The sequence below is a fragment of the Hemibagrus wyckioides genome, linkage group LG03 (assembly GCF_019097595.1).
Source record: "Hemibagrus wyckioides isolate EC202008001 linkage group LG03, SWU_Hwy_1.0, whole genome shotgun sequence".
Lineage (NCBI taxonomy): Eukaryota > Metazoa > Chordata > Actinopteri > Siluriformes > Bagridae > Hemibagrus > Hemibagrus wyckioides.
The window spans coordinates 15,433,277-15,451,111 of record NC_080712.1 but is presented as its reverse complement, the minus strand read 5'-3'; the positions used below and the strand labels follow the sequence as shown (position 1 = coordinate 15,451,111).

General features: G+C 38.8%; 2 protein-coding genes across 2 annotated transcripts; one reads left to right on the top strand and one right to left on the bottom strand.

Annotated features, from left to right (window-relative positions):
* Positions 1-80: 80 nt before the first annotated feature.
* On the top strand, positions 81-6,678 carry csgalnact2 (chondroitin sulfate N-acetylgalactosaminyltransferase 2). Its single transcript, XM_058385838.1, has 8 exons — positions 81-221; positions 2,926-3,875; positions 4,020-4,236; positions 4,490-4,591; positions 4,737-4,918; positions 5,135-5,229; positions 5,326-5,407; positions 5,494-6,678. Exons 2-8 carry the CDS (start codon positions 3,224-3,226, stop codon positions 5,784-5,786), a joined length of 1,623 nt encoding a protein of 540 aa, XP_058241821.1. The 5' UTR covers positions 81-221; positions 2,926-3,223; the 3' UTR covers positions 5,787-6,678.
* A 427-nt stretch (positions 6,679-7,105) lies between these two features.
* On the bottom strand, positions 7,106-17,058 carry sec23ip (SEC23 interacting protein). Its single transcript, XM_058385837.1, has 18 exons — positions 16,859-17,058; positions 14,198-14,703; positions 13,509-13,716; positions 12,296-12,489; positions 12,058-12,147; positions 11,834-11,954; positions 11,436-11,525; positions 11,071-11,212; positions 10,570-10,778; positions 10,340-10,431; positions 9,341-9,508; positions 9,145-9,240; positions 8,892-9,053; positions 8,269-8,424; positions 7,884-7,986; positions 7,610-7,792; positions 7,321-7,486; positions 7,106-7,233 (listed from the first exon to the last, which is right to left on the bottom strand). Exons 1-18 carry the CDS (start codon positions 16,986-16,988, stop codon positions 7,152-7,154), a joined length of 2,898 nt encoding a protein of 965 aa, XP_058241820.1. The 5' UTR covers positions 16,989-17,058; the 3' UTR covers positions 7,106-7,151.
* Between the last annotated feature and the right edge of the window lie 777 nt (positions 17,059-17,835).

Here is a 17,835-nt window from a genome sequence, read left to right as displayed (position 1 = left end):
TCCATTCAACAGTAGCTCTACTTTTATTATGAAGTGCTGCAGAATTTTAAAAAGACACACACAAAAAAAAAAACCCACAACAACAACCGGAAGCCGTTGCTCGGGCTGTGCTTCCGTGTTTTCTGCCCCGTGGCGTTTACTTCTCCCGTTTGTTTTGCAAAGGCGATTCCTGCACGCGCATTCTTCACATAAAAGTCACCCGGAATATATATAGCATGAAGGTGAGCAAATGTAACCGCTTCTGTTTTATTCTTCCGCAAAAGGAAATAAGTTCAGCTTTGAACATTTCCAGCTCGCGGAACATAACGCATGCATCCCTCCATCCTTTCATCTTTTCTTTACTTGGCGTTCTCGTTAACAGGAGAGGCAGCTCGTGCTGTTCCACTGTTAGAGTTTTGATTGTTTATGAATGATCATAAGGCTCACACAGTGTGTTTCTGTGCGCCTGGCTTGGATCAATTTGTAGAGTCTGCTGGAGAAAGTTGCTGACGTAGGAATTACTGTGAAGCGTTACTTCTGTCTCTAATTAGTTCATCATCCTCTAAAGCATCTTTATCAGAGCAATCCGGCATTAGCTAAAGGATACACTCCTGATGTTGCTCACTATTGTGTCTCGAGTTGTCTCATTGCAAAGAGTAACATCTTCAATACAGGTTATTTCCTCCCTAACACCATACTGTGTCTTTGCTGCACATTTAACCTTTGTGTTCGGGATAGTGTTTAAAGTGCATGTTGACTTCCGTGGGCTGAGACTGATAATAGTGTTTAAAATGAGAAACCTTGTATGCATTATGTTTTGTGAAACAGCAAAGATAAAAACAAACTTCTCGTGCCTTTTACCTGCGTTTATTAATAGCGTTGTGTAATCAGACACAAAGGTGATGTAAGGTAGAGTTCACTTCATTTCCAATGGATTTGTATAGCGCCTTTAACAAAGGGCATTGTCTCTCCATATAGCTTTACAGGACATAAGAAACATAGTGCAAAAGTCCTGGATTAATGTTAGACAAAATCATCCCTAGTGAGCAAGCCTAAGGTGACTGTGGCTAGGAAAAACTCCTTTATGAAGAAGAAACCATGAGAGGAATCGTCCTCATGATTATAAACACTGGACAGTGTGATTATAAATTATTATTGTTATTAGAAATACCGGAGAGTGTGATTATAAATTATTATTGTTATTAGAAATACCGGAGAGTGTGATTAGAAATTATTATTATTAGAAATACCGGAGGGTGTGATTATAAATTATTATTGTTATTAGAAATACCGGAGGGTGTGATTATAAATTATTATTGTTATTAGAAATACCGGAGAGTGTGATTAGAAATTATTATTATTAGAAATACCGGAGGGTGTGATTATAAATTATTATTGTTATTAGAAATACCGGAGAGTGTGATTATAAATTATTATTGTTATTAGAAATACCGGAGAGTGTGATTAGAAATTATTATTATTAGAAATACCGGAGGGTGTGATTATAAATTATTATTGTTATTAGAAATACCGGAGAGTGTGATTAGAAATTTTTATTATTATTATAAACACCGGAGAGTGTGATTATAAATTATTATTATAAACACAGGAGTGTTATTATAAATTATTAGAAACACCAGAGAGTGTGATTATAAATTATTATTATTATTATTATTATTATAAACACCAGAGACTGTGATTATAAATTATTATTGTTATTAGAAATACCGGAGAGTGTGATTAGAAATTTTTATTATTATTATTATAAACACCGGAGAGTGTGATTAGAAATTATTATTATAAACACAGGAGTGTTATTATAAATTATTAGAAACACCAGAGAGTGTGATTATAAATTATTATTATTATTATTATTATTATTATTATTATAAACACCAGAGACTGTGATTATAAATTATTATTGTTATTAGAAATATCGGAGAGTGTGATTAGAAATTTTTATTATTATTATAAACACCGGAGAGTGTGATTAGAAATTATTATTATAAACACAGGAGTGTTATTATAAATTATTAGAAACACCAGAGAGTGTGATTATAAATTATTATTATTATTATTATTATTATTATTATTATTATTATTATTATAAACACCAGAGACTGATTATAAATTATTATTGTTATTAGAAACACCGGAGAGTGTGATTATAAATTAATATTATTATCATTATTATTATTATAAACACTGGAGAGTGTAATTATGAACAAGGTCCTTTCTATAGTCATATACAGTCAGCTGGAGTTGTGTGATGCAGATACATTATATGTAGAATGTTATTGTGTGTATTAATTAGCAAGTTGTTGTCCTTAAAGTCCACATAGGGTTGGCATCTTCACTTTAAATACCCAAAATCTTAACAAAGCAGAATCCTCACAGGGTTGGCCTCTTCTCACTGAAGGTCTACTGGAGCTGGCACAATCTCTAGATGCCTCGGGATGGGTTAGGAAAAAAAGGGAAAGAAGTGGAAGGGAATTAGCGTAGCTGCTGTTCATAATATTAGCAAGCACTAGATGATAATGTGCATTTAATCAGATGTACTGGAGCACAAGGTTATGGGATGTATTATGTGTACGCTGCCTGAAGAGATATGGCTTTAATCTATGTTTTAACTGGGAGGGAATTCACCTTTTTTTGGTTTATTTGTGAAAAAAAGCAATTGGTGTGAACTGAAAAGTAGCCACTTCAGAAAATCTGATTTGTTCTAGGATCAGAATGACCTGAAAATAAGCTTTATGAAAAGCTGGAGGTATGACATATGCACCAAAAATAAATGTATTCATGTTCAGGATAGAAAATGAGCCAAGCTTCAAGCTAAGGGGATAAACTGAAAACAAAACATAAGGGTTAAAAAAGTAGGGTTTTTTTTTTTTTTAAACAATTTTGTTTATTCTAATGGGGGAATAAAATATTCATCATATTTTCCAGATGGCACGTTCCTGTTGATTTGGATCAAGGTAAATATGAAGAGGCTTTGCCAACAGTACTTTCACACTACTTTGAGGAATCTGAGTATGAACACTGAAATGCTTTAGGAATGCAGCATGACTGCAGAAGTGTAACTTCGCAGCACTCTCTACTCGCGCTTTCTCTTTTACACCAAACGCAAAATGAAGTCGTTATAAATGCGTCATGGACTAAACCTGTCTCTGCATAAAGTGAGGTTTTGCCAGAGCAGACCTGAAGATGTGTGGCTGATTAGGAGTCCTGTGTGCCTCTCCCCGCTATGCCCAGGCGAGGGTTGCCACTGCAAGGCCGGGTGCGCTGGCTCCTTCTGGGTATATTTTTGCTCCTTGTCTTCTTCTTCTTTGCCTACTTGCTGGAATGTACACCGCCTGCAGATGTGAGCCATGGGTTGCCTGGTCTCGGAGGGGAACCTTATGGAAAAGAATATTATCAGGCACTGCTCCAGGAGCAAGAGGAGCGGCACCTCAGCCGAGCAGCCAGCCTCAAGAGGCAGATTGCGCAGCTTAAACAGGAGTTGCAGGAGATGAATGACAAGCTGAAGAGCCTGCAAGAGAGAAAAGAAGGCCCTGGACTACAAGGTTTGGTTGATGGCAAAGATCAGGAACCGAGTGACCTGTTGGAATTCCTGCATTCACAGATTGATAAGGCTGAGGTGAATACAGGAGCAAGGCTTCCTAGTGAATACGCTTTAGTGCCCTTTGAAAGTTTCACAACAACAAAGGTTTATCAGCTGGAGATGGGTCTCACTCGGCATCCTGAGGAAAAGCCTGTACGAAAGGACAGGCGAGATGAGCTGGTGGAGGTGATAGAGGCAGGTCTAGATGTTCTGAACAACCCTGATGAAGAGGACGGCCAGGAGGAGGACATCCCCATGCAGAGGCAGACCTTCACAGAAAGCCACTTTGTCGAGGGTAAGAAGTTTGAACTTTTTGAAGGGTCTAGGGCAATGTTTGTGTCAGTGAACATATGTATATTTGTGTTTTAAAAATACTGTAAAGGTTTAAACTGTACTGGTCAAAACATTGAACTTTTATGCAATCTTTATGCTTTTTTAGGGCTTTACAGGACCGAGCGGGACAAAGGCACACAGTACGAGCTGTACTTTGCGAAGGAAAATTCACACGAATATCGTCATGTTACTCTCTTCCGTCCATTTGGTCCATTAATGAAAGTGAGGAGCACATCTTTGGACACAGGCAGCACAATTATTAATATTATAGTGCCTCTGTCAGGCAGAACAGAAGCTTTTATTCAATTTCTGCACAACTTCAGGTAAGCATTGTGGAATAAAGTCTGTACATTAAGTTACAGACTAGATAAAACTGTAGAGGAGTATAAACAAGCAGATTTAGATTTTCAGAGTCTCGTGCGATGTAGATTGTGCCTTTCGATGTGGCTTTTTTTTCTCTCTTAACTTTGCTTTAATACTTATTACTGTTTATGACTGCAAAAAGGTATTTTTTTAATAGAAAATCAGATAGTTACTTCAGTAATAATTACTTTAATATGCATTTTCTTTCTATAGGGAGGTGTGTATACATCAGGACAAGCGAGTGCATCTTACAGTTGTCTACTTTGGGGAAGAGGGCTTGGAAGAGGTGACCTCTTCCTTACGAAAAATATCCAGGTTTGTGTTGTACCACATTTCTGTTCTCAGTATACAGGTTGATATAACCAAATAATCCACAGTTCATCAAACTCAAAGGATGTCCATTTATTATTAACATTATTTGCATTCATTTGTCAATTTTGTTTTCCTTCAATTTTCTCAGTGAGGAGAATTTCACGAACTACACTCTTATCCCTGTGGACGAGGAGTTTTCCCGTGGCAGAGGATTGGACATTGGTGCTCATGCATGGAAGAAAGAGACTGATGTGTTAATGTTTTTCTGTGATGTAGATATTTATTTCACATTCGAGTTCCTCGAAACGTGCCGTCTCAATACAGCCCCCGGTACGTAATTTAAAAATAAATGTGCTTGTGTCTATCACCTTCAGGATAATTGGCTAGTAATAGCATAGAGATGAGCGATTTTAGGGTTTTGTTGTCTTGGGATTTTAAAAACCTTGATTCGATTAATATTGCCTTATACTATAATAGACAGCATATTGATTATTCTGTTGTAGTTTATCCTCCTCTGTACGTTAACCCATTTTCTTTCTGCTAAAGGGAAACGAGTGTTCTATCCAGTAGTGTTTAGTTTATACAATCCTGCCATAGTATATGGAAATCTTGAATTGGCTCCACCCATTGAACATCAGTTGGTATGTAGCCAGATCTTTTTTATTTCCCATTCCCTTTATCTTTTGGATCGCATAAACTAGTATTTAATATTCTAAAGCCTGTTACATCATTTACAGATTCATAAAAAAGATGCTGGATTCTGGAGAGACTTTGGATTTGGCATGACGTGTCAGTATCGCTCGGACTTCCTCACTATCGGTGAGCTGCTATTCAACTGACTAACCTTATCTGATTTTAAGTAAATGTTGTTTTTATATGGCATCATTTTCTGACGATCACTCTAGGAGGATTTGATTTGGAAGTGAAGGGATGGGGAGTGGAGGATGTCCATTTGTACAGGAAGTACCTGAGGAGCGAGCTGATAGTGATGCGGACACCAGTTTCGGGTCTCTTCCACCTGTGGCATGAGAAACTATGCGCAGACGAGTTAACGCCAGAACAATACCGCATGTGCATCCAGTCCAAAGCTATGAACGAAGCTTCTCACTCTCATTTGGGCATGTTGGTGTTCCGCGAGGAGATCGAAAACCACCTCCGCAAGCAGGCCTACAAAAGCCAGAGCAGGGCAGAGGATTGAGACGGTTACAGTAAACTTGCTCACAGTAAGCACAGTATCAGTGCATTTCAGCAGGGCAGAATTTAGCAAGCTGAGATTTGTCTAGCTCTTGCTACATTACGTATTTTCTGAAATGATACAGAAGATATTTTATTAATTAAAAAACAAAGTCCCAAGGATCATCTGTGAACGGATATGGTTGGAGAAGTGTATGAATGAAGTGTTTAACACATTTTGTGTGAAGGCTGCTGCGATGACCATGTTATTCATCTTTCTGATGGTCCATTTAACACTTTTGTTCTTGTTTATTTAAAATGACCAATTGAGTTGGTGCTTTTATGTTCAGGCACATTCGTAGCCTGAAACTAGTCCTGTTTCTGGTTATCATACACTTATTTTTAATGCTATTGTTTAACATACTGTTGCATACATTTTTATTGCTTTTACTATCAAAATTATGCGTGCTGTGGAAAAGAGCCACAGTTTTTTTTTTTTTTTTTAAAGGCGCAGCTGAAAGAGACAATCAGTTGTAAAAGGATATGAACAAAATGCTATGAGGAATGATACAAAAGTGGATTAAACCGTTTTGTACATGACAGTATGCCGAGTGACAATTCCGCAACTGTCAGATTCAGCCAGTGAAGCAGTGCAGCATTACACTGTGGTGGTCAGTTTAGATGAAGTGGGTAAATGCTTACTTTATACAAACTGATTTTGAATATATCTGAAGAGTATTGAACTGCTGACCACTGTTAACACCCAGTAGCCACTTAGTTTCTATTGAGGATGTTTTTATCACTTACACAGTAGAGGCTACTAATACAAGGCTGGCATCTGTAGCATCTAAAACGACAGCACAATGCAATCGTGGAGACTAAACTTCTCAATCCTTTTGTTTGTTTTTTTTTTAATAAAGAGGGACAGCAATCTTTAAGCTTTGTGTTGATTCCTGTTTGTAACCATTTCCACTGTCAAAACCTTTTTTTTTTTTATAGTACGCCAAATGTCACAGGTACACGTGTTGAACAAAATCAGTTTAATGTGTGGATTATGGATCTTGGTTACATTGGACAGACTTGCTTTCCTACCTAATGCAGTAAAGTTTTTGTAACTACCATGATTCACGAGGTCTGATGAACCATAAATCAGTCTTTCACAGCTCTATAAAAATGCTGATGTATGGTGGAACTTAACACCACTCTATAATTCTCAGTTTCTTAATTTAAGATATATATAGAATAATACTTATGTATTCTTATTTATACAAGAAAATCAAAAATAGGAAATTAAAAAAAAAGATTAAACTGCAGAGTCGGTTTCTCCTAGAAAGTTCAAAACGGTTTAAAATGAGCTTTTTATGTGCTTTATTTTTTTTTAGTTATCACATCAGTGTGCCATTTGCTCTGGCCATATGTCCATGGTCTTATAAATCTCTTTAAGGAAGAACAAAGCTGTGTCCTCAGATTCCCTGGAAAGGAATAAAGGAGATAGTCAGTAAAGAAATATATATACATATTTTCTTATATGAATAGACATTACAGTGTATGCCACATACCAGTAACACAGGTGACTTTGGAGAGCAAAGAGATATTCATTAAAGCTCTCAATGGGTTTCTCTTGCAGGACATAATCAATGCGACGTCCTCCATTCAGCATGCCCACCTTCACCCGAGTCTCTTCCTCCTTTGCAGGCTCAGGAGTCTCCATATCTAGTTTGTCAACTATACACACACACATTTGAATAATCAACATTCACTCAGACCCATGCAGAGAACATTTTAGTTGTACATCAACACACATGAGGTCTTCAAAACTCAACGTTCTGCACACTTTCTCAAACTCACCTTCTTTTTGCATTTCCTCTTCCTCTTTTATTTGACTGGCCACTATAGCCAGCTGTTCATGCAGCTTTGTGGAGGAGGTATGAGCACGAGCAAAATCATGTAGAGTCTGCCACGCAGTCTTTAAAGAACTGATGAAGCCCTGCTTCAAGTCAGAACCCATCCTGGACAGACTCTCCTTTAATTCTGAATAAAATAAGAGATATGCAAAATTTGGTATTGTCCATTTTAATGAGATCTAGGCAATGGAAAATACAAATCATTTTGTCAAACATACCAAGATGAAGCCTTTTCCTCCCTTTATGATGAGGAATCAAAACCGGTTCCAGTTCTATATCAGGTAAAATCATGGGCTCAATCCTGTATGCCACTGGATCCAACTGAGAACAGAGAACATTTTGTTTTTAGCTAATCAGCTATCTGGCACAGACCCAATTTCCATTTAAAAAAATAATTTTAAATGAATCTCATAAGTGTCATTGGACATGCATGTGGATGAAAGCTGGGGGTTCAAAATTAAAACGTTTGATTGTCTCAAATGTAAGTTGAAAGTGTGCTTGAAGCAAAGCTCAAAAACTGAATTCATAAAGGCATTGCATGCAAAATATCTGCTAAATTCTGTGATGACAAAGCAAAATATATTAGGATGTGTTGTAACATACTGGATGATAAATGTTAAAGAAGCCTTGGCAGGTGGGTAGCTGGTAGCTGTCCTCGAGTTTCTCCACCCCTCGCACTGTCAGAAACATGCCAATTGGAGAGCCAAGTGCGAAGAAATTGACAGGGTTGAAGTCCAGAGCATGATACACCACAGACACCTACAAAAAAATGCAATTAAAAAAAATTCTAAGAACTGCTAACAAAATAAAAGAAATTTGAAGGGCTCAGATCATGTGGAGTTATGGTTACATACTTTACTATAGCCCTGAAACACTGAGTTTTAAATACATCAGGCAACTTTCTCAGGGAAGGAGGAGCTTTAGCAGGTCAGTTTCTTCGAGCTTGTTAGTTCCCGTTCTTTACTTCCTCCTAACTTCACTATCTATCTTCGTTCATGCTATTTTTATAAACAGATGAATAACTACTGTGCTTTTAAAAAGTGGCAATATGCCACTTGTATAATATGTGTGTGGGAAAAACACTTCCTGTAGTAACAAGGTAATAAATCTGAGCTAATATTTTACAGTAAGCTTTCAGCAGGGCTGCCAACATGGATAGTAATAATGTATATGGATGTGCTAGGAACTTTGGTCATAATCATATAAATATAGGCCTAGAAGTTTACCTGCCCAGTGCCAGTTTCAAAGCAGTTGTAATCCACATGCATGGAGGACATAAGCCTGCCCACTGGAACCTTGGATCTGGCAACAGTTGTGACTGATTCAGTGTGTTGAGGGGTTGAAACTTCTTTAATGTCTTCTTTAGCTACAACTTTGTCTGCTGCAGCCTGAAAATGACAAAGAAAACAACTGGGTTTAAAACATTTGCAATAGCTAGAACTCACAAATGCACCTGCTTTACAGAAAATATTTTTTTACCTGCTTTACTGCTTTTTCTTTAACAAACTTTGCAATCTTCTTGCGGGGCCCCAAAGGAATACCCATTTCTTTCAAATCATCCACTGTGCACATAAGCTGCAGAGAAGGAAAGACAGAAGGAGAGAGAGAATGACAGCATAAGCTGGCATAGAAAATGAATAAATGCACAAGTAACCAGTGACAGCTTGCGACTTACCAGTGACTCAACATCAATCTTCTCCTGCTCAAATGTGCTGAGGTACTCAGACAGGCCCAGCTCCTCCAGAATAGATGACAGATTGGCGGTCTCCTCTTCTTCCTCTTTTGCTTCCTCTTCTGCAACCGGGCTAAAGACCTCACTGGCCTGAGAGACAGGAGGACTCACCTATTACAAAAAAAGGCATTCATTCACACTTGTGCTGAAGCAAGTAAGCTTAGGGGAAGGTCCCCAATCACAGCAAAAAGAATTTATGCATCATGTCTTTAACACAAATCCCTGGTGTAATTTTTAGCCTGGGTAAGACAGTACACACATTCAAGTGGTTTCGGTCCCACCCTGCCTCATCCACACAGTAACCATTAATGATTATTAACATGCCAGTTTTTGCTTGTATATATAACTAGGGCTTCAATTCTCAGTGTATTCCTCTGTATTCCATCTGTCAGGATGTGAATAAGTCTAACAGATTTCTGCTTGTGTACTCATGTGATCTCACAACCATGTTACTCAACTGTGCAACACAGATAATGACAAAAGCTCATTTTTCCTCACACTGTGCCTTTGCTGAAACATGAGCAGTAGATTGTGCTGATTATGTTTGGAAAACTGTTGCATTATGATGATGGCCTTTTCACCAACTTCAAACTTTTTTTTAATCTGATTTGAGTCACATACCAACTATACCATTCCACAAATAGTATGCAGTCCAGAGGCATCTAAAAGATGACTGATAGAAGTGAGACGGCTCAGCCATCTCGATACGAGACATGGCCATTGCCAAATATTCCAAAAGGTGCAGTGAGGTAGAGTTGATGCTCTACACCAGTTCACAACACATACAGTATCATAGCCCTCAGAAAAAGTAAAGGAGTCACACATAATTATTCTCAAGGAATAAAACATGGGTATTTTCTACCCATGAACAGTCTAATCATGGCTGTGATATTCAGTGAAAAGTTTGAATTCAATTACCTGATCTTAAATAATCTGAAATACCTGTTTAGCTTCAGGCTGAGCATTTCCATTTGGAGTTGAGGCAGAAGATGGGTTCTTCTGATTAGACAGTAGGTCAAAAAGTATCAAAGAGCCTACAAGTAGAACAATTAGAGGTTACAATAATGCAAAAGTAGACTGAGAATGTTCAGTGGTTCTATATAACTACAGAATAAAGGAAATAAATTGTTTCACAAAAGTAGGTTATTCATGCAGGAGAGAGATTTATATACCTAGACTGTGTCCAGCCACTGACACAGCCCCTTTAAAATTTGGGTTTCTCTGCATGAACAGTGCATAAAGTCGGTTAATCTCAAAAGCCACGGTGTCCATGATGGTCTGGCAATAGGTTGGGCTGTTGTAGAATAGAACATCTAAGAGGGTTTCATTGGTAAAGTGTCGCAGGCGCACAGTGCTGGGCAGGGTGATCTTCTTTATCCGCCTAAAGCAAGAAAGAAATCTCATATTTCAGTGAGTTTGGCAGAACTCACTGAACTGCACAAATATTATTTATTTACAATGTCAGTTTTTTAGTCACTAGACACCATTTTGCTATATATATATATATATATATATATATATATATATATATATATATATGTCTGGGATGTTAAAGGAAGACTAATTTGTGCAGGGGTTTAAAACATTAAAAACATTTAGATGTTTAAAACATTAATGTGAATATCTGTACATTATTGCACACTTGAGTTGCATCTAAAAACAAATGCTTGAACCTGTCCACTCCTGTGGCATCTCCATGCAGGGCGGTGTGCCAGTGCACAGGCAGAAACTCCACACGACTTATAACATGCTCATCCAGAGCCTTCTTAAAATGACTCTGCAGCAGCTTCAGGGATACACTGCGGAAGTCATCCACTGTGAGCCGTTGGGAACACACACACACACACAAATAGTTTTTATGGTTATTCCATGACAAATCCCTTACAATAGCTCCAATAAAGGTACTTATTGTCTACTTTGCACATTCCTGACCAGAAAGAGAGAAATAAAAGCAAAGTCTGTCTGACTTATTAGAGTTTAATACCGTCAGCCAACTTGGCTATAAAAATAAGTTGGCTACACAGCTTTTGGCTCTTACCACACTCCACCATGCTCCTGAATCGGAGATCACAGACTGGGCCAATGCCATGCACCATAAACACCAGATGGTCCACTTGTGGCATTTCACCTAGGAAAGAGATTGCAATGTGGTATGTGCTGCAATGTATTGGGGGAAAGACTGCAATGTCCTTTATAAGTTTAGTTAAAAGATTAACAGTTTTAAGTAACTTGTTCACAAGCCAGTTGCACCCTATAGCAGTTTAATACTAAGCGCTAGGATGCAGACCAACAGTGATATGTACAAAATACTGGCATATCTAGAACCTCCTCCTGCACTGAAAAGCAATACAGATAAAGCAGTGTGTCAGACTGCAGCACTGAATTTTAAAAACGTGAGTGACTAAAGGAATTGAGTGAATAAACGGTTCCACTCACCATCAGGAATGTCATCATGGTCATCATCCACTCCCCTCTTCACCACTCTGGGCCGAGTCTGACCATCCTGTGTCGTGCCCCATTCATCAGGCGTGGCAGTTGGCTGAAACTGTACTATCACCTGAAATGTGCACCAGTGGTATTTTCCATAAACATCCTTTAAATTTCCTTTAAAAGAAGTTCCTTTTTGGCATGAGTGTGGAAGACTAATATGAGCAGCATACCTTTGGATTATGCATCACAATTGTTTCCCCTGAAGGAAATTCCAGCCGTCGGTGCCACTGATTAGTGCAAACGGCTTTCTTATATTCTGCCTGTTGAAAGTGACAAATATTTGCATAGTCTCACACACTTCTCTTACTATAGTACAATCTAAAATATATACAAAGAATCGGAATACAGAAACAATAAAAAACAACACTACTGAACTCAACAAGAAAGCATTTCAGTGATGTGAAATACCTCCAGTTTGTCACTGAACTCCTCTGAATAGGGGATAAAGCGGCTGTCATTGTCTCCTTTGTAAAACCAGGAACAGCGGCGCACCTCAGTTGGCTCCTCCTCCCAATACACAGCAGTGCGAGTGCGGTCATAAAGCTGGACATCATATCGTGCACCATCTGTACTCACTATCACACTCTCCGGGTCTGGCTGGACTGAGATATTAAAATTGGACTGAATCAATCTTTGATCAAAAAGAATGATTACATTACAGGGAAATATGTATTCCTACAATACTGATTAACATGAGAGAACAAATAGTCCCAACTACCACTAGCTTAACTCTAGCTTAATAATGAACACTGTATAATTTTATAATATGATTTTATCATCAATGATATATGGCATAAGCCCTGTTCGGATGGGATCCAAATTAAATGGGGATCTGCAATGATTCCATCATTTGCAGCTGCTGCGCTGACATTTTTCCATCCAGATCAGCATGTCTGTTTATATCTACCTCCTCCCCTTATAAAATTATGGACTAAATTACTTTGGTGGTCTAATTCTTTTAGTCATATCCGGATAGACGCGTTTGTGACTTCTGCTTTGGAAAAAAGTGGAGTTTTTTTCCGCTATTATTCAGCATAATTACTCATCTAGTGCTGCCACTTCATGAATCACAAAAAAGAAAGGCTTTAGTGGAGTCTCACCAGTGTCCTTGTTATGTGTTGTATAAATAGTTTAAATACCATCTGGACATGAGTTTTATCACAGAGGAGGCATGTGAAATATCAGTCCCATCCCATCAGAATAGGGCTACACAGCTTTCCCCCCCTAAGGACACTTATTGGGATAAAATTCAAAACTTTTTTGTTTATTTATTCGGTGTCATACAGTGTATAATTAAAATGAATCAAATGAAGTGAAAGTAAAGTAAAACTCAAATATTTTTTGTTCAGAAATACAGAGATGGAAGATACATAAATGTAACACACACACACACACACACACACGATAGCAGAAATCCGCCAAGCTGTGAGAACAGCATGCGTGCATAATAAACAATACAACAATCATAAAAATAACTCGTCTGAAACATCAGGGATTTTCTGAACTGTATCCAACATTTCTTAACACGCCTTCCAAGTGTGTAACTGAAAATATGCAGTACTGAGAAAAACAGGCCTACACCAAGGAAATAAGCATAATATTGCAACTATGTCCTTCTTACCAGAATTAAAAGTCTCCTCCAAACGCATGGAATCCAAGAGACTGAAGGGAAGCCAAACTGACTTGGACTCCACTAGTTTGCAGTAGAACCAGTGAGGCTGAACAGGCTCATAGACATTAGAGGGGAATTGCATCATGGGGTTGGCTGGAACCACAGGTCCTGCCATATGGGGTCCTGAAGGTGGGGGAGGAACCTGTGGAGGGGGAGGCTGCAGAGAAACACAGCAGGATACTGAGGACATGGGTAGAACTCCTTGGAAAAATGACGTCTTGGTGAAACAGAAAGGCCTTTCTTAACAGTGTAAACAGATTAAGTGAGTAACATCAAGTACTGTAATGAACCCAAAGATGTACGTCTAGGAGTGGGTAATATGGCAAAATAAATCTTCCACTGTACTCTATAACACTACATCACTATAAAAAGGAATACTGGATCTTGTTCAAAAAAAATCTGAAAACCTGACTCAAGTTGAACATCTACAATTTTTAAAATCCTGAAATGGAAAAAAAAAAAAAATACAAAAATATATTTTTAAATTTCCACCCACTTATTTATTACTCTATTTCAAACAAGAAATATTTAAACTCATAACGTTCCAGTCATTCATTCATAAAGACTGAAGTCGTTTTCATTCACACTGTATTAACTAGTCAGTTTAAAATCTTTAAAAGAGAAACAACCGGGCATACCTGGGTGAATGCTGGGGGTGCGGATGGGAACGTGGGAGGCGGAGGGGTCTGAGAGTATGGATTAAGATGCTGTGATGTCTGATGAGGAGATTGCTGCTGGAGCTCAGGAGCCATGATATAAGGGTTTGCTTTGCTACTCATGGCTGTGTGTCGATAAGGATTAAAGGACTGCTGGCTGGCCTGGGGAGGAGGAGCAGCAGTCATGTTAGGTGATGGAGTGTATGTGCTGACAGGGTTCTGGTAAACTGCATTGCCATACTGCTGCACAGAGTTTACATGGGAAATCGGGGGAACTGGTGGCAGACTTGCAGCAGTGGACACTAGTGAAGAAGCAGCTGTTGGGCCAACAGTAGAAGCAGGAGGCAGGTATGACTTGGGCCCTATTGAGGCAAACGGATCCCCGTTGCCCCCAGAGGCTGTAAAATAGCTTAAAGTTGATGGCTGAGGTGCTGTTGATGAGGTCTGACCAAGAAAGCTGTCTTCTTCACCAACTTCACTGGCATCATCTGGACGAGAACAGAAACACAACACAGCAGTCATTTAATAATCTGGTTTGAAGATAAAAATAATGATCTGTGGATAAAATTGGAACAAAATATATCTTCCAATCACTTCCAAATAAACAAATTCATTAATGACAGAAACATTCATTTATCTTTAGTAACAGCTTATTCTGGTCAGAGTCACAGTGTATCTGGAGCCAATCTGAGGAACCCTGAGTGCAAGGCAGAGGGATATGCCCTGAATGGGAAACGAGTCCATTGTGGAACACTAGAAGCACTCTCACACACACCTAGAGGCAATTTAGAGATGTCAATTCATCTCTCAGCAAGTATTTGTAAGTTGGGAGGAAACCCATACATACACCACGAGTACAGAACCTGAGTTCAGGACCAAACCTGGTAGCCTTAGGCCATGAAATGGTAATAATACACACTTCACTGCTGCTTCAAAGGATTTGTGCTATATTTACATTTGCTACACCTTTATTCAGAGTGACTTACAATTTATCTCATTTTATAAAACTGAGCAATTGAGCATTAAGGGCCTTGCACCTAAACACCTAAACCACAAAGATACCACTTCCACCTGCTACTGTGTATGAATTTAATAAAGCTGAGTTTTTAATGCTGCATTTTATTTTCTTTACTTTGCAATTTAATCGTCATGTACACTAACCTTAAAATTATTTGTAGAATAAGCAGACGGACATAATTTATACACTCGCACTGTATTTCAAATTCGACTAATTAAATTCATACTTCAATTATTATTTATTTATAATTATATATTACTACAATTCAGAAAAGAAAAAAAGAATCATTTCAGCTAATTTACTGTCATTTCAGCTAATTTACTGGTTCAGAAAGGATTCCTTCCCTTCTGTATTTTATTACCTGAACATTTCTAGTGTTGTACTGCCATGATTGGAATTTTAAACCCAAATTTGAGATTAAATACAGTATATAAGTTTTGGGACACCCCTCTAAATCATTGAATTCAAGTGTTAGTCTTGGCCCCTTAGTTCCAGTGAAAGGAACTCTTAATGCTTCAGCATACCTAGACATTTTGGACAATTTCATGCTCCCAACTTTGTGGGAACAGTTTGGGGATGACCCATTCCTGTTCCAACATGACTGTACACCAGTGCACAAGCAAGGTCCATAAAGACATGGATGAGCGAGTTTGGTGTGGAGGAACTTGACTGGCCTGCACAGAGTCCTGACCTCAACCTGATAGAACACCTTTGGGATGAATAAGAGTCAGACACTGCGAGACAGGCCAAAACTGGGTCTGCCTTTACATGCACATGAATGTAGTATAGAGTTGGCCCTCCCGATGCAGCTATAACAGCTTCCACTCTTCTGAGAAGGCTTTCCACAAGGTTGAGGAGTGTGTTTATGGGAATTTTTAACCGTTCCTCTAGAAGCGCACTTGTGAGGTCAGGGACTGATGTTGGACGCTCACAGTCTCTCATCCCAAAGGTGTTCTATCAGATTGAGGTCAGGCCAGTCAACTTCCTCCACACCAAACTCGCTCATCCATGTCTTTATGGACCTTGCTTTGTGCACTGGTGTGCAGTCATGTTGGAACAGGAAGGGGTCATCCCCAAATTGTTCCCACAAAGTTGGGACCATGAAATTGTCTTGGTATGCTGAAGCATTAAGAGTTCCTTTCACTGGAACTAAGAGGCCAAGACTAACACCTGAATTCAATGATTTGGAGGGGTGTCCCAAAACTTTTGACAATATAGTGTAACTACGCGCCATAACCTGTATATTTACAGGTTTATGAGTTCATTACAAATAAAATGTTTTGAGATGAGGTCAAATATTTAAAAAAAAATACATTTTAAAAACAATACTCAGGTCCAGCTATAGAAGCTGACATGTCGTTAGCTAGCCACAAGCTAAACTCACCGGTAGTACACAAACATTAGCTGCTTCTTCTGGACGGAAAAAAATACTCTCTTAATAATAAGACCAATAAAATGATCCGCTAGCTTTAATAGTTGGGAAATGTCTCACAGTGACATATATGACATGTCTGAAAAAACAGAACCTTCCAGACTCGTCATCAGTTAGCTCACCCGAGCAGCTAGCCTAGCATCACTGCTTACCCCCTACCGCTTCCATCTCCAGCTCCTGCGCTTTCTCTTACCTCCGGATAAGACTGCTGGATCCGTTGCTTGACTGACAGGAATAAATGGAAGATTAAAATTAAATTCTGGAGTTGTGGAAAACAGCAGGTTAGCGCTGGAGCTCGGGGCATTGGCTTTCCTTTCAGCCATTTTTAATCAAATATTACACGTAGCTTGTTCACACTGCCGGATTCAACCAGCAGAGTTCAGTAAGCGCTTTCCGTAATCGTCAGACAAACAGAGACGCTTTTAATCACCAATACCCATGTCATCCACACCCTGACGAAACAAACATACAACAATGATGTGTAATGCTGTGGAGATGCGATAGAGCTCTACAGGAATAGCTAAACGATCATGATGACGACGCAGGCCAGAGTAATCTATCAGAGTTTCAACATTCGAAAACAACGATCAGTGTGTAGAAGGGTTATGGATGCTTTCTACTGAAATGTGGCATAGGTGGCATATCGGGGACAAAACAACAAATACAAATATAATATAAGTATAAAATTGTCCTGGAGGGGTTTATTGCAGTGTTATCTACTGTGCCAATGTGCAGTTATTGATACAATAATAATAATCATCATCATCATCATCCTCATTCTGATGTCAGTAAAAATAGTCAAACATATGGACCTTGGCCCTAGACCACCCCAAATTACATTCATGTTCATTTAAAGGCAGACGTCCCAGTTTTGGCCTGGCTCGCAGTCGGGTTGTCGCAGTCGGGACAGTCAAGTTCCTCCACACCAAACTCACTCATCCATGTCTTTATGACAGACAGACAGACAGACAGACAGACAGACAGATAGATAGATAGACAGACAGACAGACAGACAGAGTTTTTGATGTGTTAGTAGTTTATGTCTACTAAACTGTTAGCCCACTTGGGGTAAGTATAGAACTTTTTAAAGTTTTATCTGTAGTCTGTCAACAGTGAAGCATTACTGAGGTTGCGTCGCAGGTCACGTGACCGCAGTAGCGCGACGTCATT